This window comes from Grammomys surdaster, unplaced genomic scaffold, assembly GCF_004785775.1.
Source record: "Grammomys surdaster isolate TR1022 unplaced genomic scaffold, NIH_TR_1.0 137, whole genome shotgun sequence".
NCBI lineage: Eukaryota > Metazoa > Chordata > Mammalia > Rodentia > Muridae > Grammomys > Grammomys surdaster.
This window is the reverse complement of record NW_021604595.1, coordinates 6,613,392-6,640,930: the sequence shown is the minus strand read 5'-3', so window position 1 is coordinate 6,640,930 and position 27,539 is coordinate 6,613,392. Positions and strand designations below refer to the sequence as shown.

The following is a 27,539-nucleotide window of genomic DNA, read 5'->3' as shown; positions in this document are numbered from 1 at the left end:
AGTTTGTCTTTGAGGAACTATGACTTGTTCTTAAACCAGTTTCTTCTTCCTTTGAAACAGAGTATTACCCTGTAACCCTTAATGTCATGGTGGTCTGTCACCTCAGTTTCCTAAGTGCAGGGAAGGACTACAGATATGAGTCACTAGATTGATCCCTAGAAAGTACCTAAACAAACAAAACAAACAAGACCTCCCAAACCTGGCAGCATCTAGTTTCTTTGTCTTAACTCCGGTGAAAGATTTCTGGTTGGAGAACCTGAGTCTTGTTCAACAAGAATTTTCCTGGCTATCCTGATATTCTATTTCCCTGCCTTCCCAAAACCTTCCCTTTGAATGCCGCCGGAGCAGCCATTCCTGGTTCAAGGTCAGCTTGAGGAGTCCTACCCGGGAGGGATATTTCTAAGGTAGAGAATTTGCTTGCTGCTCCCAACCCCAGGGCTAACTTCAGCACCACTGTGGCCTTTTCAGAAGGGACTCTCTGGTCACCATGACTGCCCACAGAAGGCACTCAGTTCTGTACTAGTGAGTCTGAGACAAGTCTGTCCACGGGGACAAGATGAGGTACAGAGGGGAGACCTCTGATGTCCCCGGACTCCTGCTGTCTCCAGCTCCGTTAACTTACTCCTTCATATTAACTGTACCACTTCTCCTCATGCAGGGACTTAAAAACATTTTACACACAGATTTAAAAAAATTATTTCAAATAAAATTTATTTTGAAAATCAGACATTCACTTTCAAATATATTTTCTCTGTAAATATAATTTTTTTAAGGTATTACATTTATTTGTCATTCACTGGAGGCAATAGAATGATACCATTTTACAATGGATAGAATTAACAGTTTCGATACTGTTGTTCCAGATAGAAGGTATAGTCTAATAGTTTCACACATTCAACCTGAACCACTGGAAAGGTGCATTAACCACACAAACATAAATCTGTTATCTTAGATAATAAAATATATTCACTCTATACAATAATAAAACACAACTGAGTATTTGCTGAAGCTATAAAATGACTACAAAATTATCTGGATTATCACTGAAGGAATGTTAAGTACAAATCTGTAAAAAGATATTTCTTGAATACAATTTCAACATTCTCAAAGATCTTACATACATAGAGAATAAATTATTCCTGGTTAACACGGTTTTTTTGCCTTTGTGCCATAAAAGCTGTAACAACTTTGATCACTTTCAAGTCCCAAGTTTTCTAGGGTAGGCTCTGACAGTCTTGGTATACAGCACACAAGGGTTGGGGAAGCACAGTGCTTGAAGTATTGACACGGTTAATTAGTAGGCAGAAAGGCTTGGGATGGAGGGACAAGGAAAATGAAGGGAAGATGGTAACAAGGCACAAGACAGGCTCGCCTAGGCCTGGGCTTGCTGCTCTCAGAGTCTTGGTGCTTAAAGCCTTCAGAGGCAAGAAGTCCAGCAAGACTTCTGCCATACTTCTTAAATGTGACTTTCTAACTGAGGTGCTTGGCATACTTGAAGGGAAAATCGTGTGGCCAGATATTAAGCAAGAAAAGCAGCCAGGAGACTAAAAGCAATACAGAAATCAAAGCAAGTGTCTCAAGAGCCCCAGAGGGGTTTGCAAAAGAATGCAGGAGAGGAGTGAAACTGGGCTTAAGGCTTTAAAAAAAAAAAAAAAAAGCCAGAGGGAGACATACTTGTAATCCAGCACCTGGGAAGTTGAGGCAGGGTGATAGAACACTCATGCCTGTGGGTTTGATCCCCAGCAAGTACCACAAGAAAAAAAAAGAGGGGACAAAAAACACAGCACCCAGCAGGAAGGCAGAGAAACCCTTCAGGAATGTTGGCAGTGAGGGAAGCCCCGCCCACTGGACTGAAGCCCCGCCCACTGGACTCTTACTCCTTGGAGGTACTGTTAAGGTCCCCACAGGCCAGACTCAAGGCTGCTGCCTGGAAACCTGCCAGGCATTTCCTAAGACCTCCACAGCTTCAGTGAGGTTCAGTACAGTGTCTGGTCACACTATCCTCACCGTTCATGTATGTCTAAGGCAGTGACAGGGGGACATAGACATTTACAGATCAATGCTTTTCAGCTTTATTAGGCAATCACGAGGACAGAGTCCTGAACTCTCCTAACTTCAGATATGCACACCATCCATACCCTCAGTGACAACAGTTTCTAAGGCCAAATAAGACAAGTGTGCTACAAAGAATGCTAGAGCAAAATCCGACACAGTGCGCTGAGGCCAGAGCGGTGTAGACCACTTCAAACAGACATTAAGGATGTGTCCCTTAAAGAATACTTATCAGGACATGAGGAAATGTATCCTCTCTTTTTAACCTACCCAGGTTAGCCCAGATTGTAAAACATAACTGCACACGATGCTTTTTCCTCCCAGGAGTTGGTCTTTATTAAGAGCATGTGGGCTTTGAGCCCTTTCTCTGGCATCAAGCAGTTAACTGTGGTTAAGACTTTTTTTTTTGTCTACTTGGAAAGGATAAACTTCTATTTTACCGTGATGCTGTTCTAATACAACAGCACTTGATTTCCATAATATGTGGGGCTCGGAATCTTTTTACGCAAATGTTTTCTAATGAGGCAAGAACTTAATGGTTTCTCAAACTTGGAAATTACAGCCAAAGAACAAAAGGTAGCTTTTATTTTTAGCAGTGTGGTTGGAACAGTGACAAGGGGTGATTTATTCCACCAATCCGATGGTGCAGTCTCTTGTGGTTTCTGTACTGTGCACCAGCTTGTGCGTTTGTGCCTGTGTGGGGCAAGCCAGGAAGGGTCCCTGAGTGTCACTGCTTCCCAAATGCTCACTCTCATTCAAGTGCCAGCAATTTAAACAAGAGGAGAATACACTTTTCCAAAATAACTGCAGCTGCACCAGGACCTCTCTGTTTCCAGTGGGGAGCTGAGGTGGCTCTGAGGGTGTCTTCTACCACAAAAGAAATCAACGCGGACGAGGCCAGCGTCAAGCACCGGGGCGCTCTCACTGGGCAAGCGACAACCTGAGCTGCTCCCAGGGAAAGGTGTACTCATTCTAAAAGCTGTACACACTGTCTAGATCTCCCACAGGAACAAAGTGCTGCATGTCATTTTATAAAAAGCAGGTGGACACCAGAAGGAAGTTCACTCTAAACCACACACCAAAGCAGGGGTTCATTCCGAGAATTACAAGTTTTCTAGGTAGGTAATGAATGCCACGGGTATGGTGGTGTTAAACTTCCACATCATGAAGGAAAGGAAGAGGAAGAGAGGGAGGGAAGGCTAGCATTCAGTAAGGTAGAGGCTGGGCACGGTGGTGCTTAGGCGGGAAGGTGAGTTCAAAGCCAACCTGGGCTAAATAACAAGCCCTTGTCTCAAAACCAGAAACCCAGGCACGGCAGCACAAGAAAACTTGTGCTAAAATCACAAAGCTTCATTAGGTACCTAGACTTCCAGCTGCAAGGCACATTAACAATGTTACTAAAACAATGAAAACCCAGAGACAGAGGCCCCTAAGGTGTACCACAGTCGCTGCATCATTAACACTGCAGCTGCTGCATCGGGACAAGGCTGCCCGGGGAGTGGCTGTTGGTAAGGCACAGAAGGGCTGGTATTCTGGGTTGATTCCAATCATTTCTTCAGATTTAAAGCCCCCTTCTTTTCAAAATGCGTTCCCACATTCTCCACATTACAAAGTACTTAAAGCTGTAGAGAATTGTACCAGTATTTATTTTTGTCAAATACTGCAAGTTAGACTGAGTCCCTTGGTTTGGCTGAAAGGAGTCTTGAAAGTGTGGTCCATCCACACTGCTCAGCGAAAAAAGCCAACTAAAGAGAGATGCTCTGAAGAACGGTTACAGAAATCCAGACTTTCTTCACCTTGGTTATGGATCCACAGTTTTCACAGAAATAATATGCATGAATTCAAATTACGATTAAAAAAAAAAAAGAAAAAAAAAAGGGGGGGGGGTTGAGTGGGAGGGACAACGATCTGGTACTCTTATGGCAAAACAATGGGAGTTTCTTTAAATCGATAGACGCTTTATCATATCCACAGGCGATAAAATCCCAGAGCTACTGTTAGGCACGTAAACACAGACCCTGTAAGAAAAAACAACCGAGAGTACTGTTAGCCCCTGAAGGGAGTTTCTTTTGATACTGTACCAGGTGTCAGAAGCCAATTAAGGGGCTGAGTGAAGAGGGATGCTGGCTACTTAGTAATAAGCATGCTGGTCTTTCCTTCTTGGGCCAGTCAGGACCTGGAAACAGCATACTGACTGACGGGCTGAAGTCCTCGAAACACTGTTTATTAAGAACAAGTCTCCACCCGGCAACCGGTTGCAAACATGTCCAGTAGTCAAGAAAACCTTTCAATGTAAGTTAGAATCATGACTGTAGGCTCAAAGGGCACACATATGTGCTATGCTATAAGGAACAAAATTTCATTGTTAAATACCACACTACAACTTTAAAATATTTGATTGTTCTGAAATGTTAGAGCTGACTTGAAATAGTGGGTATTGTTTTTGTTTTGATGCCAATGTATTCCTTCTTTGGCTTAAAAATTATAAAATCAAAAATAACCTCTTTACAAGATTGCCCTGTGGCTGGAGAGATGGCTCAGTGACTGCAAGCTGAGCCTGAATCCCCAGAACCCGTGTGAGAAGCCGTGCCAGCCAGCAATGCCAGCTCTGTGTATGTGTGTATGGGTGGGGGTCAGGAGGGCAGATTCAGGACTGCAGGCGTCAGGCTTGCTCCGGATTTGGAGAGACCCTGCCTCAAAGGACTAAGAGAAAAACAGAGCAAAGAAGCCACGTCATCCTCTGGCCTCTGCAGGTGCACACATGGGCACCCCCAAAGTGTCACCAATGAAGTAAAATGGCCACGGGCTTTCCATTCTATTTATAAACTATTTCCTGTACTACTTCACTGAAATCCCTAAACCACAAGAGAAAGGACAGCATCTTACCAAAGTCAAGGACCCATCAAGTATAAAATACAATGGTATCTTTATTACTAAGGAAGAAAAATGTAAATTAAAGGAGGTACTCCATGTACTGGGAACTGCAGGATGTGCTGACAAGATATGTTAAAGCAGGAGAAATGGTCAGCCAGTGCCATGTGCAGCCTGCCTCCGGGGGCTCTGTGACACTGGCCATGTGCTTTCAATTGTTTGAAATATGTCGATGTGACGCATCTTACCTGCTAAGTATTTGATCGTGTCAAGCTTGTGTGCTTCCAGCATAGTCTTGAGGCCGGCCACCTCGGTTTCTATCTTCCTGTCTGTCTGGGTCAGGGCTCTATCTTGCTGGGCATGCTTTTAAAGCAAAGAGGTTGAGAACATTAGAGTCTGTGGGTGCCACTGGGTTCCCTGTTGCTCTGATCCAGAGTCTTTCTCAGTGCGGAGCAGTCCTGGCTTGAGAACTGGACTTGGGACTTAGTCTTGGCTCTGATGTCCTCAGGCCACATTGCACTGTCCAGGGCCCTTAATGTCTCCTGTCTCAGTTTTGCTCTGTTTGGGAAAAGGGGATAAACCAACAGCCCATCACTGGTCTTGACCTATAAGACCTATTGAGAGACTCAAGGGCAATAACATACATGAAAAAAGTTTTGAGAACCAGAGACTGCTTTACCTGCTGTGGCACTAGGAGGCCAGACTGTTCTTGATGGTAGTGATGTGTGGTCCCTGGCTAGCCCCTGCAGGGGACAGTGGACTCAAACGTTCTGCCAACACATGAACACGGCCTTAGATCTGACCGTGACAGTGCTGTCTTGATACTATTTCTAGTCATATCTTTCCAGAGTGTCTTCTCTCACGGGTCAAACATCAAGTATTTTGTTAACACGAGGCACAGCTACCAGAGGCTGATTTATGCCCTTCTCCAAACATAAGACAACTCCAGGCTGCCCAGTTAACCCTCAGTGGGCAGTGACCCTAGCTGTTATACAGATGCGTAAAACACTGAGAACATTTTACTAAAAATTCAAACACAAGTAGTTTCTTATGGACACCAATGTGGGTAAATAATAAGGAAATGAAGCCGTTCCAGAGAATGGTCCTCTTGTCTTACAGATGAAGCACAGGTCCCAGACAACACAATAAGGGTATCACCCATCCCATAAGCTACATACACACTCTACTGCTAAGCTGTGTAATATATACAGAAACACACACACAGAAACACACACACAGAGACACACACACAGAGCAAATCTTTAAAACATGATACTGAATTATGCACATAAAATTGTTACAATAGTAATTCATGCATATATTTTGCTCCAATGAAAAAAATCCCAAACTAAATGTACACATCCTCCTGTGGCATGTCAGACAACGGTTTACCCCAAAGCTATGCATGGGAAGAGACAAAAATGAAAATAACAGAAAAGTCAACCTCGGCCCTTACCAGCGACACTATTTCTGTCTTCAGTTCCAGCATCTTCTTCTCATTCAACGAGTACTGAAACAAACATGCCACAGGATTAGAGTCTCGGCCACTGTCTCTCCGGTTCCTTAAACATTCAGTCCTCACTGCTTCCTAGAACATCTAACAGGAGACTGTCATCTGGCATCACTGTAGCCCGCCTGCTCTTTCTTTGTAATTGAGGTCTCTTATACTCACTGACTGTGTGGCTGGTTTAATATCAACTGGGAGTCATTTGGGAAGCTGGATCCTTAGTTGGGAGAATGGCTCACCAGGCTGGCCTGGGGGGCATTTTCATGATTGATGTGGAAGGCCCAGTTCACCGTGTTGATGGTTGCGATCTCTAAGAAAGCAGGCTTAACAAGCCTTGGGGAGCAAGCCAGTAAGCAGCACCCCTCCATGGCCTCTGCATCAGCTCCTGCTTCCACGTCTCTGCCCTGACTTCTTCTGATGATGACTGTAAACTGAAGTAAACCCTTTCCTCCCCAGGCTGCTTTTGGGCACAGTGTTTCTCACAGCACCAGAAAGAAAGCAAGGCATTGATGATGTGTGGCCGGTGTCCACTTCTCTTTGCTCTTTCTTGTTTTTTTTTTTTTTTAAATCTCTTGGCTATGATGTCACTGGGACCCGCCCACTATTAGAAGAGCATTTCTTTGGGTTCCATTTATATGGGTGTTGATCAATTGGGTTTGGGAGGGCTGATAAAGGTGAGGGGCACCATTTAATTTAGGAATGACACTCCCATAACTATAAGCATGACACACATTACCAGGAATTATAGAAGCAATATAATATTGGGAAAAAATGGCTCAAGAAATATGATTCTGTAACAAGATGTATTATCTTGTAAAGCATAACACTGATACACGAGTTACAGCAAAGCATCCCAGACTGTCTTAACAACAATCGAAAGAACCCTGCCATGGGAAACTGCAGCCCAGTGCTCCTGAAGGCTGCTAGCTACTAATGCTAGTAAAAAGATTTAGTACAGCTCTGTTGACAATAAAATAAAAACTAGATATGTTTCCATAATAATGAGTATTAGTATTTAACTTAGCAAATGGCAACCTGTACAACCTGTAGTTTAAAGACAACAATGTTATCAGGAAAAATGTTAATGCCCTTAAAGTAACTAAAGATTTATACCTATAAAATGTTGTCTTCAAACTACTGGGGCAGTAAATGTAAAAATGCAGTGGTCAGAAGTAAAAACATGCCCCCAAACTTAGGAACCCTGAACTAAGGACCAGCCCGTGACTAAGGCCCCTAGCTGATTACATAAGCTGGGTTACGGATTAGTACTATTCCTCAGATCACCAGCAGAGGGCAGAGTCAGCTGGATGTTCTGTACACCTTTCCGCTCACAGCATTAACAAATACACAGGCAAAAGAAAGGGCTACATCTCCACACTGTCACGACTGAAAAATGACATGTCTGTGACTCTGTCTCCTGGAATTCTGGAACAGCTGTGAAAATTGGCTGTAAATATCACCACAGCCAATTTTTTGTTGGCTGTGTTGAGTATCAGGCCCAGAGCTTTGTACATGCCCAGTAAGTGCTCTGCCACTGAGTTACAACCTTAGTCCTAATTTACCAAAAAGATAAAGAAGTCAAATCCCTCATTTGTGTTAGTACATGACTGCTGGGTGATTTGTGACCCAACAGTATCGTAAGATATTAAAGACAGCCAATAGACTCAGCAATTACTTTGAGTAACAAAGCTCAACGTCACCACTGAAATCCAATGGCAGTTCAGCTATGGCCACACACTTGTCTGAGATCTAGCTTCAGTCATCACTAGGACACAGTGACTGAAGACAAACTCAGCAATGACCAGAGCAGGAAGAGCTGTGTGGCCTCCTCTGCATGGGAGCCGCTTCCTGCTGGTGCCACCGTGCCACACGCCCTTGCCTGCTTATGCTACAAGTAACAAAGGTACCTCTAATGTTACTCAAGCAAAAGATGGCCTGAACAAGAGGATGGGAGAACTTGGCCAGGAATAAAAGTCAACAGAGACTGGGGGGGGTATGGTAGCCCAGGGAAAGTGTATGTGTTTGGGGGGAGGTGGGTGAAAATTCTGTGTCAGTGGTATCACAGTAGAAAGTGTGAAGCCTGGAGTCTGAGTCTCAGAACTGCTAAAAAGCAAAGCAAAACAAAAACAAACAAAACCCCCACCAGAACAACCCAACATATATCCATTGAAATACACAACTACTCATAGAATTTAAAAGATAATATAGAAATGTGCTTTATCAAAGTTCAATGTAGAATTTAATATGATGATAATATTACCTAAGTCAGAAAATCAGCTAACTTTTGAAAAGTTAGGGGCAGTGGGGATTAAATCTGTATTAAATAGATTAAGTGAAACTGTCTTATTAACGTCTATGTAACATATCATATATTATTTCTGAAATAAAAGATTCAAATTTAGTCTGACTTTTTAATTTAAATGTTACTTTTGAAACCAAATTTAAGTCCTGATCTAAAATGTAATTAAAATTTAAAATCAACTCTTATAAATGGACAAGTGTCTAATGATATTTGTGTTTTGTGTGTAAGATTAAGACTTCAACAAGCATTCCATTGTAAAAAGAAATCAATTAATGATTTACTTTAATAAAGAAACATACCAATTCTTTTGCTCTGCTTTTTTCTAGATTGAAGTTTAATTTGGTATCTGTCCGGACTTTGGTCACTTCATCCTGGTCAGAGGGCGGAGGACAAAGAGAATAAGAAGCCATGGCAAGAAATCTGAGTCTTCTGAGTCTTAAGCCTGGCCTGCCCGCTGCTTCTCCCATGGGAGCTGGGCAGAGGCATGGAGCCAGGCCTCCTGGTATCCTGGGACTCAGGGCCAACCACGTCTCACATCAGCTCTGTGTCTAGCCCTCCCAGTTATCTGCATAGACAGTCCCCTTTGACCCAAATGTCAGCATGGTAGGGCTCAACTGCTTATGACCTCCTCATGGAATGTGTGAATAAAATTATCTGGAACATTTTGAAAGTAAAGATGGACCAACAGTCAACTGCTGCTAAGGTATCTCACTAAGACTCATCTAGATCTTTTCTAACACCGCCGTTCTTTCTGCTTTATAAAGTAACCAACTGCTAGACTGGCAACCATCTAACCCACACAGAATCCTACAGGGCTACCCTCTTCTAGACGGGGCTCAGGGATACCCACGGCCACTTTAGAGGAGTTCTGGTTTACAATGACTTAGCAGGCTTGGTGGCAGAGGTCTGTAAGCTCCCACAGGCAGGAAACAGAGGTCGCTGGAGAGCTTGAGTTGTACACAGGGAAGACCGTATCTTAGGAAAGAAAAATATTCCCACAATGCAGTTTTCTTCGCGAATGTGGCCACAGACACGGGTCATCAAAACGTCACCTGATGTGTGCGTTGGAAGTGCGTTATGCACATTCCACACAGAACTGAGTTTTCTAGCACCTATATTGTATCTATGACCTTAATCTATTAAGAAATAGATATACTTTCATATTTGCCCGAGGACAGGAAAGGGAACTTACCATCACTTGTTGCTTTAACTGGTGCAGTTCAAGTTTTATTTTCTAAAAACAAAGTAAAAAGAAGGAAAGTCAAGAACATGTGACAGAGGAAAACGACAAAACACACATCATAGTAAACACTTAAGCCCAAGCTCACCAACACCCTCACTTACCACAACTCGACTATACTCAGAACATGGAACTACCTGAGCTGGGTGGGTGGTGCAGCCTGCACTCTTGGCTCTGGGGACATTGAAGCAGGAGGACTGTGCAATGAATTTGAGGCTAGCCTAAGCTAAAGTGAATTGAATACTAGCTAAGGCTATATAAAATAAGACTTTGTCTCAAAAAACTAAAAACAAAACCAACCAACTAAACAAACAAAAACCCTGTTTACAGTTGTCGCATAATGTATGTGCAGACTGGGAGAGCAGTTTGACTTCGTCTTAGGGGTCACATCCAATGAAGAACAACTGTTTGTGACACGCACACATCCCTAGTCAGGAACCCTGTCTTCCTTTTAATTCCTCTTCTGCTTTTTGTTTCTGTCAATTCTACCCTCTGTGAGCAGAGTTCAAGGACACCTGTAAGTTCAGGAGGCAACAAATGACTCTTCCGTTGGACTTCACTAAGACTAAACATGAAAGCAAGGTGCAAAGACAGCGCTTCCCTAAGTCATACACTACACTTTAAAGAGACAGAGAGTGGGCAGGTGGGATTGCTCGGTGGGTAAAGCACTGGTCTTACAAGCCTGACAGCCAGAATTCAATCTCCAAAACCCATAGACAGGTGGGAGGAGAAACCCAGCTCCACAAAGTCATCCCTCTGAGCTCTACAAGAATAATGTGGGGCCCACACGTGCACACACATGAATGCACACCCACACGTATGCACACACGTGCACAAACAAAACACACATGCTCATACACACACACACACGCACACACACACATTGCACATATATACAATAAATGGGGCTGGAGAGATGGCATAGTGGTTAAGAGCACTTGTGGCTCTTATGGAGGACCAGGGTTTGGTTCCCAGCACCCACACAGCAGTTTACAACCATCTGTAACTCCAATTCCAGCGCACCTGACACTTTTTTCTGGCCACTGTGGGCAGGGCATGCAAGTGGTGCACAGACACACACGCAGGGAAAACATTCATAAACATAAGCTTAAAAGGAAATAATGTTTACTTATTTATCTATTTGCTTTTGGTAGGAAAGGGGGCATTTTGTAGAACTACCTATTCCTAGTACCGCAGACTGGGAAGTCCTACTTTCCACACATTCGGATGATGTACACAGTACTACAGCATCACAGACAATGAAAACAGAAGTTCTGCTATTGCAAGCCATCTGTCAAACAGAGGTCTAGAATGGGCAGAATTAGCTCAGTGGGGATTTAATCGGCCAGGGCCGTGATTTCCTCTTGAGAGGAGGAACTAGAAGGAGCCTGGGCAGGATTTCCAGGGCTAGGGATGTTCTCATCTTGATGAGCTCAGCAGTACACTCTCTGAACAGTCGCTGTGAGTTCTTCTCTTGTGCCCTTCTAGGTGTGTGTGGCTCAATGTCTTAACAAAGAATGCTATGCACGGCTCGGCTGCACAGTTTTACCTCATTTTCTGCTCGGAGGGCTGAAAACTCACTCTTCTCTAAGATGATCATATCTTTCTTCACGTTAGCAATCTTAGATAGTATTTGCTGAAGAGCAATTTCCTAGAAAAAGAGGAAAAAAAACGGTACATGGAATTCAGTCTGACCCCCAAACCCGATTCTTTTCATCTCTACCCGCTAACAGGGGTAAAAAGAAACTAGAAGAGTGAGACTGGGAAGGTCACCTCTGCTCCGAAGTGAGAAGGTAAGGGGAACACTGCAGCAAAGGCAGGTGAGCCACAGCTTTAGTGGGAGGGAGACTGTAGTTGGGACAGGATGCTGTCACCTACAGTCCTGTCCACACTTCCAGTCATTAATGTGAGCTTGCCTGGAACACTCAGTGTTGACACAGTCAACATTCAAGCATAAGCCACAATGACTAACTAAATGGCTTTGATGAAATACTTTTATTGTCATTTTTTACCTCTGAACTATGGTTAAAATGACCATATACTTTTCAGTAGATTGTCATCTAAAAGGCATCTCGAGTATTTACTTCAGCTAATACCCTCCTCTCAGATTCCCGCCCCACTGCCCCACCCATGTTACCTGCTGCATCTTGCTGACCATGTCTTTGTAGACGATGTCCATGTTGGTCTCTGTAATCTTGACCAGTGTAGACACAATGATTTCTGCTTGTTGAATGGTAAACCCTAGGCGAGCACACAGAAACAACCAGACTCAGAAGGAAAAACAGAGAAAGACACAGGAAACACCATGCTCCTGAAAAGGTCTGAACTCTGAAGAAAGAAGAAAGCATGGCCTAGTGGGAGGCTAAGACCAGACCTCCAGGCTGCAACAGGTCTGACACCTTGACAGGGAGGAAACATATAGGGGTGGTTCTGATGCTAAGGTCTTGTTCCTCAATTGGTTCTTGATCTGTCAGTAAAAAATCCATGGGCCAACTGGTGGGCGGAAGGAATAGGCAGAACTTCCGGGTCCCTGGAGGAGAGGAGTGTTCATGCTTTGGAGAGAGAAGAACAAAGCAGCCATGTGAGGTGGTGATGGGGTGGTATGGTGGTGTGGTGGCTCCTACAGGCAGGTAGTCAGAGATGTTTAGCAGGGACTAGATGTCACTAAACAACTAAAGTTTAGGGCAGGGCTAGAGAGATAGCTCAGTGGTTAAGAGCACTGACTGCTCTTTCGGAGGACCTGAGTTCAATTCCCAGCAACCACAAGGTTGGCTCACAAGCATCTATAATGGGATCTGATGCCCTCTTCTGGTGTGTCTGAATAATAAATAAATATATATATTTTAAAAAGAAACAAAAACATTTAGAGTTTAGGGCAGGTGGGAGGTACAGAGGTAAGAATATTGTTAGGGGTGTGCTTTTCCAGGCAGGAGACAGTAGTGCCCAGCAATTGTGTCCAAAGGCAAACTGAAAAGGAACAAGTGTGTACGTGTCTTTTATCTGTGTATCCAAGGGAAGCAGGGTGGGGGTTGTTATCGTGGCCCATTCCTGGGACTAAATTGAGGTAGCATAAAGCTACTTGCAACAGAAACACCTGCATGTGTGTCAGTGGCTGGGTTCATCAGCGATCTCTAACGCTGTCCTCAGGCTTCAAATCAAGAAAAGTAGGAGCATTTCTGCTTAGCAACACAACTCTGCACACCCCCCTTCTCATCTCTACTTTCCTCTTAAATTCTAGGCTGAAAAAGACATTTTGGTGGAAAGGCTTGCTGTTTCATTCGATGAGAAAAGCTGAACAGACTGTTACAGACATAGCATCTGACCATTTGTCCAAAGCCTACTATTGTAGCTGATTTTGGCTACTTTGTGGGTTCTTTTTTTCCCCACCCTTTATCCCCCTCCCCCGGTTTCAGCCTCTAATACGAGATAGAAGAGAAACAAGGATAGAGAGGAGAGAGGAATTAGGAAAATCCCTGAATCTAGTTTCTTTTTTTTGTTTGTTTCTTCTTTGGCCATGGCTACTAACAAACCACCACCAACCCTCCCCCCCACCCCCCAAACCAACAACAACCTACCAATACCACCTATTGGGGCCCTAACATTTATATACCCTCTGAAAAGTTCCCAGAATTCCAAATGTCACACAAATGCAGAAATTATCTAAGGCTGGCAAAACCATGCTTCTGCTAGAGCATGAGGCAAATCACAGTCAGCTGTTCCGGCTAAAGCAGCCCCGTATCCCACACCTGGGATTAAAATGAGAGCACAATCTTCTGTGTTTTAAAAAGAAACTAAAATTCCAGAATTCTCAAAAATTATCACTACATACTATCTACCTTACTTCATGTGATACCCAAAGGATCTTTGGGATTCTGTTTATGTCTGTGGTACGGATGTACCACAGAAGCTTGAGGAGGGCTGGACTCCTACAGCTACACAGCGACCCAGGGTGTCTGCCTGCCCGAGACAGGCAGTGACCACTGCAGCTCACCTATGGTGGGAAGCCATTTCAAACATGAATGTGTCCAACTGGGTAAATAAACTCAGTGAAGTAAACACAGATGTATTTATTTTAAATGATCTATGTTAATTCAAAGCCTGGTATGGAGAACATAATGTGGGATACAATAGAGAATTGTAATCAGCACATTTTTCTGAATATTAGTTATAAGATCATATCCTATGCATGTGCACATGTGTATACAGAGGCCAGGGGCTGATAGCTGAGGGTCATCCTCAATCACTCTCCACCTTATTTTTCCGAGGTAGAGACTCTCACTGACCCTGCAGCTTGCTTACACAGGCAGAGGGCTGCCAGCGAGCTCTTCTGTCTCCCCTCCTGATGCTGGGATTATGGGGTCATCACTATGCCTGGCACTCTACACGGGTGCTAGGGATCTGAAGTCAGGTCCCATGCTGCTTAGCTTTCTGTCCGTGGGTATGAGAACCTGCTGCTCTTCCAGAGGACCTGAGATTGGTTTCCAGCAACCTTTTAGAGCAGCTTACAACTACTGCAACTCCAGTTCCAGGGGATCTCATGCCCTATTCTGGCTTCTGAGGGCACCCTCCCCACCCACATAAATAAAAATAAAACAAATCTTAAAAATTAAAGAAAGAAAAGAAACAAACACAGAAAACAAACCAGAACCCAAAACAGGACAGATGAGATGGCTCAGAGAATAAAGGTGCTTGGTGTTAAGACTGAAGATATGAATTCTATCCCTAGAACCACATGAATGCAGGAAGAACCTCTTCACAACCACAGTTAACATACATAAAACAAAACCCCCAAACCACCAACCCAAACCACCAACAAATCCGAAAACAAGCAAAAATGTACTGTCTTTTCAACAGAGAAAAACTATTTTAAAAAGTCTCCATTGTATTGATAAAGCAAAAATCATCCTTAAACAGGGTGAGGATAGCAGTTAAATTTGTAGGTGCTTGTACTAGCTGGTTTTGTGTCAACTTGACACAAGCTGGAGTTATCACAGAGAAAGGAGCCTCCCTTGAGGAAATGCCTCCATGAGATGCAGCTGTAAGGCATTTTCTCAATTAGTGATCAAGGAGGGAGGGCCCATTGTGGCTGGTGCCATCCTGGGGCTGGTAGTCCTGGGTTCTATAAAAAAGCAAGCTGAGCAAGCCAGGGGAAGCAAACCAGAAAGTAGCACCCCTCCATGGCCCCTGCATCAGCTCCTGCCTCCAAGATACTGCCCTGTGTGAGTTCCTGTCCTGACTTCCTTTGGTGATGGACAGTAATGTGGAAGTGTAAGCTGAATAGACCCTTTCCTCCCCAACTTGCTTCTTGGTCATGATGTTTGTGCAGGAATACAAACCCTGACTAAGACAGTGCTTACCCAGCATGCATTATGCTCCATTCCCTAGCATTGCATAAACTGTGTATGGTGGTACATGTCTGGAATCCCAAGTAGAGGAAGGAGGATCACAAGTTCAGGGTTACCCTCAGCTATACAGAAGTCTGAGGCCAGTCTAGAATACATAAATGTCTTTCTCCTTAACAAAGAGGCTTTTGCTGGGCGGTGGTGGCGCACGCCTTTAATCCCAGCACTTGGGAGGCAGAGGCAGGTGGATTTCTGAGTTCGAGGCCAGCCTGGTCTACAGAGTGAGTTCCAGAACAGCCAGGGCTACACAGAGAAACCCTGTCTCGAAAAAAAAAAAAAAAACCCAAAAAACAAAAAACAAAAAACAAACAAACAAACAAAAAACAAAAAAAAACAAAGAGTCTTTTGTTGGTTGGCTTTGGCTGTCAACTCCATACACCTGGGCAGAGGAAGCAACCCTTAAGAACCGCTTCCATGACCCATCCTCATGTCTGTGGGGGCATTTTTTAAACTGCTAATTGATCTAAGAGGGCCAGGCTCTCTATGGACAGTGTCATCCCTAGGCAAGTGAGCCTGGGCTATTTAAGAAAACAGGCTGATCAAGCTGGCAGGGGCAAGCCAGCGGGGGCAAGCCGATAGGTAGCATTCTTCTAGTCTCAAGTTCAGTTCCTACAGAGTTCCTGACACGACTTCCCTCAATGATGGACCGTATGTATAAACCGAATAAACCCTCTCCTCCCCCTACTTAGTTTAGTGTAGTTACCACAGCAACAGAACCCCAGCCAAAAGCTTCCCCAACCAAAGGCTTAACAAAAGGAGAAACACTCAAAGTTAGCACGGGAAATACTTCGGTCAGCTGCACTGATCCAACATTGGGGGGTGTGGTAGGTGGAGGCTGGGGACTTACCATTTGCTTCAAGTAAGCACACCAGAGCGTGGGTGTCAAAGTAGAGCTGCCGACTCACGGAGGGGGGCAAGTTCCCTTTTCTGTGCTCCAGCTGATGGCACCTAGCAGACAGGCTTAGCTCTAGAAGGGAAAAGAAAGGAAGGCAAGATCAGACTTAGCAGTAAGCAAAAGCCATTTGATGCTACAGGTTATGTTTCATCACCGCACAAGCCTATCCTGTTAGTACAGTGCCAGAAGCACACATAGGATGTAACCCAGTGAGTGTATGAAATTCAGTTGTTTCCCGGTCAGCTTTCTCCATCCTAAGCAGAAACTGTACCCTTCAGCCAGTACACCAACTGTCTCAAACAGGGTCTCGCTCTGCAGGCCAGAAATACCTGGAACAAACCGGCCTCAAACTCAGCGATACTTCTGCCTCACCAGTCTCCCATGTCCTGAGATGATTACAGGCTTGAGCCACGCCCCCACCCTCTTCCCCACTCTCCATTACTATAAACAGATTTAGGTCCTACTGTCTGTGTATGCTGTAGATTTCATATGCATGGAGTCGTACATCATGGCCTTAGCATGACGGTTAATAGCCATCCACGTGGCAGAATGTGCCAGCACTTATTTCTGTATGTAACTTCACCAGTGTTCATCCTCCTGCCAGCTGAAGGATGCGGGCTGATTACACTCTGTGGCTCTCCTGAATGGTCCTGTGGCCACTGTTTCAGGTCTCTTGAGTATATCCCTGGGAGCAGAACTGCAGGGTCATATGGTAGCTGTTTTAAGGAACGGCCAGATTCTTTCTCAAGTGGCATCACCAATTTTCTTGCTTACCAGCAGCCAAGGAGGCTCCCAATTTCTCCACGTCCTTGCTAACACTTGTTACAACGTTTGCTTTATAAATTATTCTCCATCCTACTAGGTACAAACAGTACCTTGTGGCTTTCACCTGCACTTCCCAAAGGATGTTACGCATCTTCTCCTGTGCTTACTGGATGTATGGGTATCTTCTTTGAAGGGATGTCTATTTTGTCTACTTAAAAAAATATTTAACTGGGCAGTGGTGGCACACACCTTTAATCCCAGCACTTGAGGGGCAGAAGCAGGCAGATTTCTGAGTTCAAGGCCAGACTGGTCTACAGAGTGAATTCCAGGGCAGTCAGGACTAGACAGAGAAACCCTGTCTTGAAAAACAAAAACAAACAAACAAACAAACAAAAAAATATTTATACTGGCCTCAAACTCACAGTCTGAGTAATATTGCCAGGTGTGGTGGTACATACCTTTAATCCTAGCAAATGTAAGGCTGAGGCAGTTGGATTTCTGTAAGCTCAAAGCCTGGTATACAGAGTGTTTTATGACAGCCAGAGCTACATAGAGACCCTGTCTCAAAAACAAACAAACTCAGCAAGCCATGCCATGTGGGTGTTAGGAACTAAACTCACATTCTCTAGAAGAGCAGCAAGTCTTTCCCCTGCCCCCCCCAAGTCAGGGTTTCTCTGTGTAACAGCTCTGGCTGTCCTGGAACTCGATTTGTAGAACAGGCTAGTTTCAAACTCACAGAGATCTGCCTGCCTTTGCCTTCCAAGTGCTGGGATTAAAGGCCCAGCTTGCTCCTAATTTTTTTTTTTTTTCGAGATAGGGTTTCTCTATGCAGCCCTGGCTGTCCTGGAACTCACTCTGTAATTCAGGCTGGCCTCCAACTCAGAAATCTGCCTGCCTCTGCCTCTCCCAAGTGCTGGGATTAAAGGCGTGCGCCACCACTGCCCAACACTCCTAACTCTTAAGGCAGCCTTTTCATTGATTTTAATTGGGCTTTGGTCTTTCTGCTCCTGAACTGCAGAGTTCTTCCCTCCAGTCACACTGGCTGCTTTCCTTTTTAGCCCCGTTTGAGCATTTTCAGAAGGCCTTCCACACGGCAAGCCAGGAATAATTGTATATTTTGTAACCAAGCTGTAACAACATCTAGGACCTAGATTATGACCCTCTTTAGTAACCTGCTCATGTGAGTGAACTCACTTCACCCTGGGCCTTTCCCATGACCATTCACATCTAGTCCAGGACTAGAGGCAGCTTTGTAGGATTACAGGAAGACTGTCTAGGGCCGGGGATGAGGCTTAGTCAATAGAGTGCTTGCTGAGTGCACACGAGTCCCTGGATTCAATGCTCAACACCATATAGAACCAAAAGTAGTGGTATACACCTGAAATCCCAGCATTCAGGAAGAAGCAGGAAGTGCAGGAATTGGATGTCATCCCTGGCAACATTGGGAGTTTGAGGCCAGCCTGGTCTACATTATGAGGAGACCCCCCCACCCCCACCCCTAAAACCTGTCTAACACAAAGCATATGGAATTAAAAAAAAATGTTGCATAAATCAAAGTGCACCTCAAGGGGTCGTCCTAGGTAACATCAATCATCTTAGCCCTCGGCCGGACTACTCCACTGGCGGGGGTGCTTGAAATCCCGAGTCTAGAACTGTGGTTCTCAACCTTCCTAATGCTGTGGCCCTTTAATACAGTTCCTCATGCTGTGCTGACCCCAGCCATAAAGTGATTTCGTTGCTACTTGATAACTAATTTTGCTACTGTTAGGAATCATAATGTAACCAGCTGCCGTGCAGGACAGCTGACATGTGACCCGTCACATAGGTCATTCGTCCACCAGAGGGGTTGCGAGCCGCAGGTTGAGAAATGCTGGTCTAGAATGAATAGCAGGGTCATTGTAGCCCCCATTTCCTTGTTTCTAATGAGACAGAGACTCCTGGGACTTACAACCTTAACATCATCCACACTCTACAGTATCTACACAGCAGAACGAAAGCAAGCTGTCATGGTTTGAATATGCTTGGTCGAGGGAGGGGTGCTATTAGAGGGTGTGGCCCGGTTGGAGTAGGTGTGTCACTATGGGGGTGGGTTTTAAGCCAGTATTCTGCTAGCAGCCTTCAGATGAAGATGTAGCACTCTCAGCTCCTCCTGCACCATGCTTGTCTGGATGCTGCCATGTTCCCATTTTGATGATAAAGGACTGAACCTCTGAACCTGTAAGCCAGCCCCAATTAAACGTTGTCCTTATAAGAGTTGCCTTGGTCATGGTGTCTGTTCACAGCAGCAAAACCCTAACTAAGACAGAATCATAACAGGGGATGGAGAGAAGCTCCGGCAATTAACAGCACCAGCTGCTCTTTCAGAGGATCCTGATTCAATTCCCAGCATCCACACGGTCGTTCACATGTGTGAACACACACTGTTCAGGTACATATGTACCATATGTGTGCTTGCCTGTAGACGCCTCAGATTGATGTCTAGCATCTTTCTTGATCAATCTGTACCTTATCACCCAGGTAACGTTTCTTGATTGAACCCAGAACTCTTGGATATGGCTAAAGATTGCCTACAACTGTACCCTCTGAGCGCTGAAATGACAGTCAGGTCACTACGCAAGCCTAGTACTTATGCGGGTTTTGGGGACCTCAACTCTGGTCCTCCTGCTTGAGTATTTTACTCACCGAGTTAGGTCCCCAGACTCACACAACACCACTGCTAGCAATGGTTTGTACACTGACATTTTTTTCTTCCTTTTTCCAGAAACAACTGGAACTAGAAATAGCAAGCTTGTTTCAAGAAAGCTGGCTTCTAACAAGTAAGGAAAAGGGCTGGCTACCTCCCAATGGGCGTTCCACCCGCAGTGGGAAAGGAACGAATGCCATCTTGTTCTGCCAAGACAACAGTGAGGAACCAGTAGTTTTGAATTCCCAAGAATCACAGCAGGAAGACATTAACTTGAGGAGTATTACAATGTAAGGTGCAATTCTCCTTTCTGGAGACCTTTGTCATAGCCAAAGGATGTTAAAGTCCACAATTGAAAAGAAGTTCAAAGATACCCTTGTATAGATGTGAAACCAACTGCAAAATTTCAAGGCACAACCATTCTGAAGTAGATCTGTCCACTGAGGACCTCAGGCACAAAACTGAACTAACAACCCCGGGCCAAGAATAAAGGAGCAAAATGCTGATGGTTTTAAAAAGTGGCATGAAAGCTTCCCACTGTTTCTGCTGTTTTCCCTTTTAAAAACCCAGCTATCCTCATGTACAAAGGATAACACTATAATGGCACTATCTTGCTAACACAATGAGAAAGAACACCCCCTCCCAAAAAAAAAACCCCATAAATTATGAGCAAACACATTGGCAGACAACAGTTTATCAAAAGTACAGCTAGCAGGGGTGTGGTAGCCTAGCCTTTAATCCCATCACTTAGGTGGCACAAGGGATCTCTGTGAGTTCGAGGCCAGCTCAGGCTACACAGTTCTCACCTGGTCTCAAAGCAGAACAAATCAAAATAGTACACAGGAAGTCAAGGTATTTAAATAAGAAGCCAGATGGATCTCCAACTCCCAGTCCTACAAAACACGGGCATAAAGCTCACTGCTGTCTTCATATAAAGCATCCTTCATTTCTCAGAACTATTAGGAGTTTCTCCCCTAGCCATAAGTATTCTTAAATTTTAGATGCAAGTAATTCTCATAGAAAAAATTACGGAAAACTAAAGCGTGGGTGCATATGACTACTAATGGACAGAAACAGGTTATCCAAGAAGTAATTATGCCACGTCTGCTGATTAGCCTGTACGATAAGATTTTATCTGCTATTTACTGTGAGCCATTCCAGCTAGTTTACTTCGACTCATGCAGTTCAGTAGTGTCCCTCACCACCTTCAATTATCTACATGACACATCAAAGATTCCTACTCTGGTCACTCAATTTAAACGCACAGAGTTCTTCAAGTCCTAAATGTAAAGCCTCTATTTTTTCTTTATAGTATTTCTCAAATTAGTACATGTAAAGTTAATATGGATAAGTGCTTATGCATATATACAAAACACATGCTGCATGTCTTGCGTGAAGTAAGCTCCGGAAAGAAAAGATTTTGTTGAACGAATTACCCCAAACAGCTAGTAAAGTGCCAGGCAGAGAAGGGGAGACAATGGCCATGAATAAATCAATAGTTTCGAATCAAAGCGAAATGACATCCTTCCATTCCCAGATCTGCGCCCCTCCGACCCGAATGCCCGGACACTGGCTTCCAGCACTCTTTCCACTTTTCCCTGGCTCCAACATGTGTGCAAGGGCAACCCCTAGTATGCGTTTCATCCAGTGCCAGGCCACTCGGGCTCTGCGCTCCGAACCCTCACCCCGGTGGCGTGGCCACAGCCGGGTCACTTGTGTGACCCGCCATCCCTCCCTCCCTCCCGCCTCACCTCTCCGGCTGTTCGCGAGCGCAGCCACACGCCGGGCGCCTAGCCGCAGACGGCCCAGCGCGTTCCTGCCGGCGCCGAGCGCGGCCGCGGGGATGGCGAGCCCCGGGCGCGAGCGCTCAGCCAGCGTCCTACGCGGGGCGGTGGCGGCCAGGCGCGGGGAGGGCACGAGCAGGAGGAGCAGCAGCGGCCTCAGCCAGCTTCGCCCGCCGGGCAGCGTGGAGACGCCGGGGCGCGCCGGAACTCCGCAGCCGGAGGATAGGAGCCGCTGGCGAGCCGGTGCGCGCTTCGGCCGCTCGGCCGCCACGGAGCCGCTGTCCATCCCCGAGCGGGTCACAGACCCGTGCGCGCACGCATGTCGCTCCCGCGCGGGCCCGACTCCGAGTCGTCTCGGGAGCGAGCGTGGGCCGGCGCGCAGACCTGCCCTTTCCTGCCGCCGTTGCCACGCCTCCTCCCCATTGCCGCCAGCCTCGTCCGGGCCCTCCCTGACCACGCCCCTCGTATGGCGGCCCCCGCCTGGCTCCTCTAGGCTTGCCCTCTCCCCGGGTCCCGCCTTTGCATCACCACGCCCCTGTCTCCTTGCTGTGGCCTGCCGTAACCTTGTCTCCCAAGCAGGAACTAGGGTGCGCCTTAGCCATTTTCCACTGCAGAATTACGTTGCTCTTTCTGCTCCTACGATTTACAGTTTCATTACGCAGTTGTCCTTAAGAATGCTAATGACTCCTTTGTCCTTCGAAGACCTGTGAGAAGTTCTTGACCGCCTGACTGGCTTAGATTTTTATTAACTACCCGGGATCTCAAGTTCTCTAGGGTTGTTTTAAGGAATTATTCACAGGGCATAGGGAGCTATGCTTTCAGAGTCCATACACTTAACAGCTAAATTTCCAGTTTTGTTTTTGTTTCTCTATTTATTCATTTATTTATTTATTTATTTATTTATTTATTTATTTTTGAGACAAAGTTTCACTATGTAGCCCTCACTGGCCTTGGAACTCATGTTGACCAAGGTGGCCTTGCCCAGAGTGATGGAGCAATGGGATTAAAGGCATGCACCACCACCCTGGGGCTACAGTTTTTGTTTTGGATTAGAGTACATTAAAAGGCCCTAGAGTGGAAATGTAAACCGTGGGGGTATGAACGTCAAACTAGACTATAGGATACTAAGATATTTGAAACAGGCAGTGTTTTAGTTCTCAACTTTTTGAAAGACTGTTGCACTTGACAGTTACTGGTCCTTTGTGTTATCTTGAGAAAGTTTGTTGGATGGATATATAACATGTACAAGGCACTATGCTGGGAACCAGGAGAGAGAGAGAGAGAGAGGGAGGGAGGGAGGGAGGGAGGGGGGAGGGAGGGAGGGAGGGAGGGAGGGAGGGAGGGAGGGAGAGAGAGAGAGAGAGAGAGAGAGAGAGAGAGAGAGAGAGAGAGAGAACACACATGGTTGTCCCTTGGTAAATTTGAGGAGAGCTAGGCAGAAAAGGGAGAGCATAGCCAGAGGCAGAGACATCTGGGAGAGTCCAGAGAACTGACTGAACCTGACCTTGAGCCTGGCCACGTGGGAGAAGTGGAGGAGAGAGGAGAACCAGGAGTGTAAAGGGTAGAGAAAGGGGGGCAGGTAACCAAACTGGTTGGATTTTATGGAGAAGGGCATCTAGGGGAAGGGCAGCCCAAGCCCTGGGCTGGAGACGTTTAGGGTAGGGGACAGAATATAACCAACCAGAACCTGGCAGCCAGGCCCACTTTGAGATGTTAAATAAGCACCTTAGTTAGCCTTTTGTTGAGTTTCTAACAGTTGTGTTCCTGAAGTGATCAGTAATTAGCGTTTTAAAATTTTTTTTAGTTAAGGGCTGTCCCTGTACACGTACTAATGTGGAAAGTGCCAGGGAGCCATTAAAACAAAAAGAGCAGAGCTCTGGGCAGAGGGGTGTGTAAACAGACTGGGAAACCTGCAGGTGACTACGACATGCTAATCATTAAAATATTTAAGTTTATTATGACTTAAAAAATAAGATACAAGCCGGGCAGTGGTGGCGCATGCCTTTAATCCCAGCACTTGGGAGGCAGAGGCAGGCGGATTTCTGAGTTCGAGGCCAGCCTGACCTACAGAGTGAGTCCCAGGACAGCCAGGACTACACAGAGAAACCCTGTCTCGAAAAACAACAACAACAACAAAAACCAAAACAAAAAATAAAGAAACAGAACACATTTGATGCTCTGTTCACAGGGATGGGATGTGTGTGGGGGTAGGGGGTGGTGATGGGGGCAATAATGTTTTCTAAGATATACCTTTTAAAAGTATGTTAAAAATATTTTTATATATTTATATTTGTTCCATAAATTCATTTTTTCTCTTCTTTCAGCAAAATCACCATGTTATAGTGTGAAATTTTTTTTCACATAATTTGTTATCTTAAACTAGGGAAAACTACTTAAATTCCTTTTTTTTTTTTTGGTTTTTTCAAGACAGGGTTTCTCTGTGTAGCCCTGGCCGTCCTGGAACTCACTCTGTAGACCAACCAGGCTGGTCTCAAACTCAGAAATCCACCTGCCTCTGCCTCCCAAGTGCTGGGATTAAAGGCGTGTGCCACCACTGCCCGGCTTAAATTCCTTAAAAGATTATGGAATAAAAATTGAAAAAAATTTGAATGACCTACATTAAAAACATTAAATGAGTGTAAAAAAATGCTTACATTTATAGTTTTAATGATTTATATAAATCTCTATTAAAACTATAAAAAATTTCATTGGAGGACCAAATAACTGCAATTATCAAAATTATTCCAAGTTGATATTTCTATTTAACATTTTAAAAATTTCGTGCAACCTCTGGGAGGTGGTGGCGCACGCCTTTAGTCCTAGCCCTCAGGAGGCAGAGGCAGGCAGATCTCTGAGTCCCAGGCCAGCTTTGTCTTTAGAGTGAGTTCCAGGCCAGCCAGAGCTACACAGAGAAACCCTGTCTCAAAATCCAAAAAAACAAAAAACAAAAAACAAAAATCATGCAACCTGAATAAATGTTTTTATACTGAAACACAGTCTGTAGCTTCAGTATGGAGTGTCTGTGGTCTGGTCTTGCTAGTCACTTAGACAAAGAGTTGGGATCAGGATTTATCTACGTTATGTCTCCCTAAACACTGAAATGTGGCCGAGATGTCATGTGTCACACATGTAAATAAATAATGCTCTAATTTTTTTTTGTATCTGCAAGACCAACAAATCAGATATAAAAATAAGACAGAAAATAGATGCTTGGCCTTCCAGGAATCAGTGCTTTGTTAGGCCAGGGATCTATTGCTTTGTCTAGCGGTCCACTGCCTTTCTTTGCTTGGCATCTTCCTTTCTTTCTTTTACCATAGACGCACTTTGACACAGATAATGTCCCACGAACATTTGTTTATATAATTTATCATCATCATCTAGTGTGTATGGGTGTTTTGCCTTCATATATGTCTGTGTATGCCGGGCGGTGGTGGTGCACGCCTTTAATCCCAGCACTTGGGAGGCAGAGGCAGGCGGATTTCTGAGTTCAAGAGTTCGAGGCCAGCCTGGTCTACAGAGTGAGTTCCAGGACAGCCAGGGCTACACAGAGAGTGAGTTCCAGGACAGCCAGGGCTACACAGAGAGACCCTGTCTTGAAAAAAAACCAAAAAAAAATCCAAAAAAATATATGTCTGTGTATCACCCATATGCCTGATGACTGTGGAGATCAGAAGAAGGCACCCGATCCTCTGGAACTGGAGTCACAGAGAGTTGTGAGCCACCGAACCAAACTTGAGTCTTCTGCCATAGCTCTTAACCTTTGAGCCATCTCTCCAGCACAATTAATCTACTTTTGAGATGTCCTTATAGACACACCCAAAGGTTTGTCAGCAGTTCTCAATCTGTGGGTCAGGACCCCTTTGGAGGGGTTGAAGGACCCTTTCACAGTGGTCACATATCACATATCTTGCGTATTATCAGTAGCAAAATTATAGTTAGTAAGGAGCAATGAAGATAATTTTCTGGTTGGTCACCATAACACGAGGAAACTGTATTAAAGGGTCGCACGCAGTATCAGGAAAGTTGAGAACCACAGTCCTAGATGATTTTAAAGCCAGTCTAGTTGACAAAGGAAATTAAACCGTACACCATACATGCAATTCTTACCCTAAATATTTTCCAAGTGAGATTAGTTAATTTCTTCTATGTGGAGCCTGTGGAGTCAGAAAGCTGACAGCATTTTGGAAAAACTGAGTTATTCCAGAAGTTTCTGGAAATTGAAGCTTTCATCCTGGAGACTTCTGTTCATTTTGCCGCTGGCCATTCAGTGTGGATTTCTGAGATTTCTCCAAAACATCACTTACATAAGGTATTTCTGTCCCCAGATGCTTTTGAGCTTTGAGAGGATAATTATAGCATAAACAAAATAAGGACAGATTCATCCCTCCCTCTCCCTGCAATCCTAAATCCATCCACCAGGGGGAGCGTTCTCCCACTCTTGAGGATGCCAAGTCCCCTGCTTGTTGGGAGCTCCCTTCAAGTTCCTTCCCACAGCACCGGCTGATAATTCCAAAAATTTTCAAGAATTCATTTTGCTTAAACATTTTCCATGCTTAAGCTATTTCGAACTTAAAAAAACAAATCTTCCCATTTTGATGTTTCCAAAGGGGCACGAGGGCTCACGTTTCCGCAAGAGGAAAAGATAAACTCGTTGAAGATAGGAAACACCATTTCGTCTAGTTTTGCCCGTTTTGTTTGTGGATAGGCTCAGGGAGCCTCGTTACCAATCCAAGCCCCGTTGCATCCACGATTCTCAGGTAACTGGAAGGCCTTGGGGTGTGGAAATGTCTACCTTCCAAAAGTTAAGATTAAATGGCTGGTCCGGTGTTCTTTGAGAGCATGGACACCCATAATGACCCCACCGTGTCTTCTCCACACTGTGTCTGCCATCTTGAACTCTGTAAGAGTGACACCAGCTATATCTTAAGGAGACTGACAATGAGACCATGGACCATCCATCACTCCTGCAGTACTTGCTCAGTGAATAGAGGCTCGCTTGGTTATTTATACTGTATAAGAATTCAAAGAGCTTCAGGAAAGGAGAGATTTATAACTCTACACGGTATTATTACCTTCAGAAATGTCTTTGTGCACACATGTGCTTGTGTGTGGGTGCACATATGTATGTGTTGGTGATGTGCATGTGTGTGTGCCTGAATGTGAAGCGAGTCACCCTTTGTTTGAGGCGGAGTCTCTTATTGGTCTGAAACTTTGCCGGATGGGCTAGGCTCTTTGGTTAGTGACTCCAGGGATCAATGTGCTTCTGCCTCACAACTCAGTGTTGATAGGTACAGAGAACTGTGGAGTTGACCTGGTCTAGCTGCCCTGAGAGGCATGCGTCATAGGTGTTTCAGGTCACAGTCCGTGGCTCCTGGGGCACTATATGTCTTTTGGTTCCCGAGAGGTGCACTTCCTCAGACAGTGAAGCATTTAGGCAGCTTTGTGTGTCTCTGTATGTTCCCTAAGAAGTCAAGGAAGCACGGAGGCTTGACAGGACAATTGGTCTTAGACATTAATCTCTACTCTGTACCGCTTGTAAACTATGGTATCTTGGCAACTACAGCTGTGTTGATTCTGGCCATTGCCATTTTATTCTGTAACTGATAAAGGTATAAAAAGTCTGATTGCTCTCAATGAAATTGTCCCAGCCTCAGTCTTGCTGTGGCTCCTCCAGTCTGAGCCTGGTTTCACTCCTCTTGGCCATATCAGGTGACCCTGGCCCGGTGAGTAAGCGCTGGTGCTTACAGACAGAGTTATACACCGGTGCAGGCAATTTTACATGGACTTCACCTTTGCAAGGCAAGGGTTTTACTGACAGCCATTTCCCCAGCACCCAGGATTTTCTTTGAGAAATTTTAGTTACACAGAACAGAACAACGTGAGCTATGATAGCTTAAACAAGTAGGGATTTATTTACTCTTTCTTTTTTTTTTTTTTTTTTTTTTTTTGCCAAAGTTTTTTTGTGTGCCCCTGCCGGGCCGGGAAGGCAATCACCAAACCAGACCACCCCAAAATCGCGAAAAACCAAAAACCCCAGC

At 44.9% G+C, this 27,539-nt stretch overlaps 1 protein-coding gene across 1 annotated transcript; it reads right to left on the bottom strand.

The window, feature by feature from the left end:
- Positions 1-694: 694 nt before the first annotated feature.
- On the bottom strand, positions 695-21,787 carry Mcur1 (mitochondrial calcium uniporter regulator 1). Its single transcript, XM_028763182.1, has 9 exons — positions 21,469-21,787; positions 16,222-16,341; positions 12,110-12,213; positions 11,522-11,623; positions 9,925-9,966; positions 9,032-9,103; positions 6,380-6,433; positions 5,172-5,286; positions 695-4,070 (listed from the first exon to the last, which is right to left on the bottom strand). Exons 1-9 carry the CDS (start codon positions 21,785-21,787, stop codon positions 4,015-4,017), a joined length of 984 nt encoding a protein of 327 aa, XP_028619015.1. The 3' UTR covers positions 695-4,014.
- Positions 21,788-27,539: the final 5,752 nt, after the last annotated feature.

Coding starts and splice junctions, on each gene's coding strand:
- Mcur1 (XM_028763182.1), bottom strand. CDS start 21,787: ATGGACAGCGGCTCCGTGGCGGCCGAGCGGCCGAAGCGCGCACCGGCT. Junction 11,624..12,109: donor TGGTCAGCAAGATGCAGCAG/GTAACATGGGTG, acceptor CTCTTTTTCTAG/GAAATTGCTCTTCAGCAAAT. Junction 6,434..9,031: donor AAAGCAGAGCAAAAGAATTG/GTATGTTTCTTT, acceptor TGTTTGTTTCAG/TACTCGTTGAATGAGAAGAA.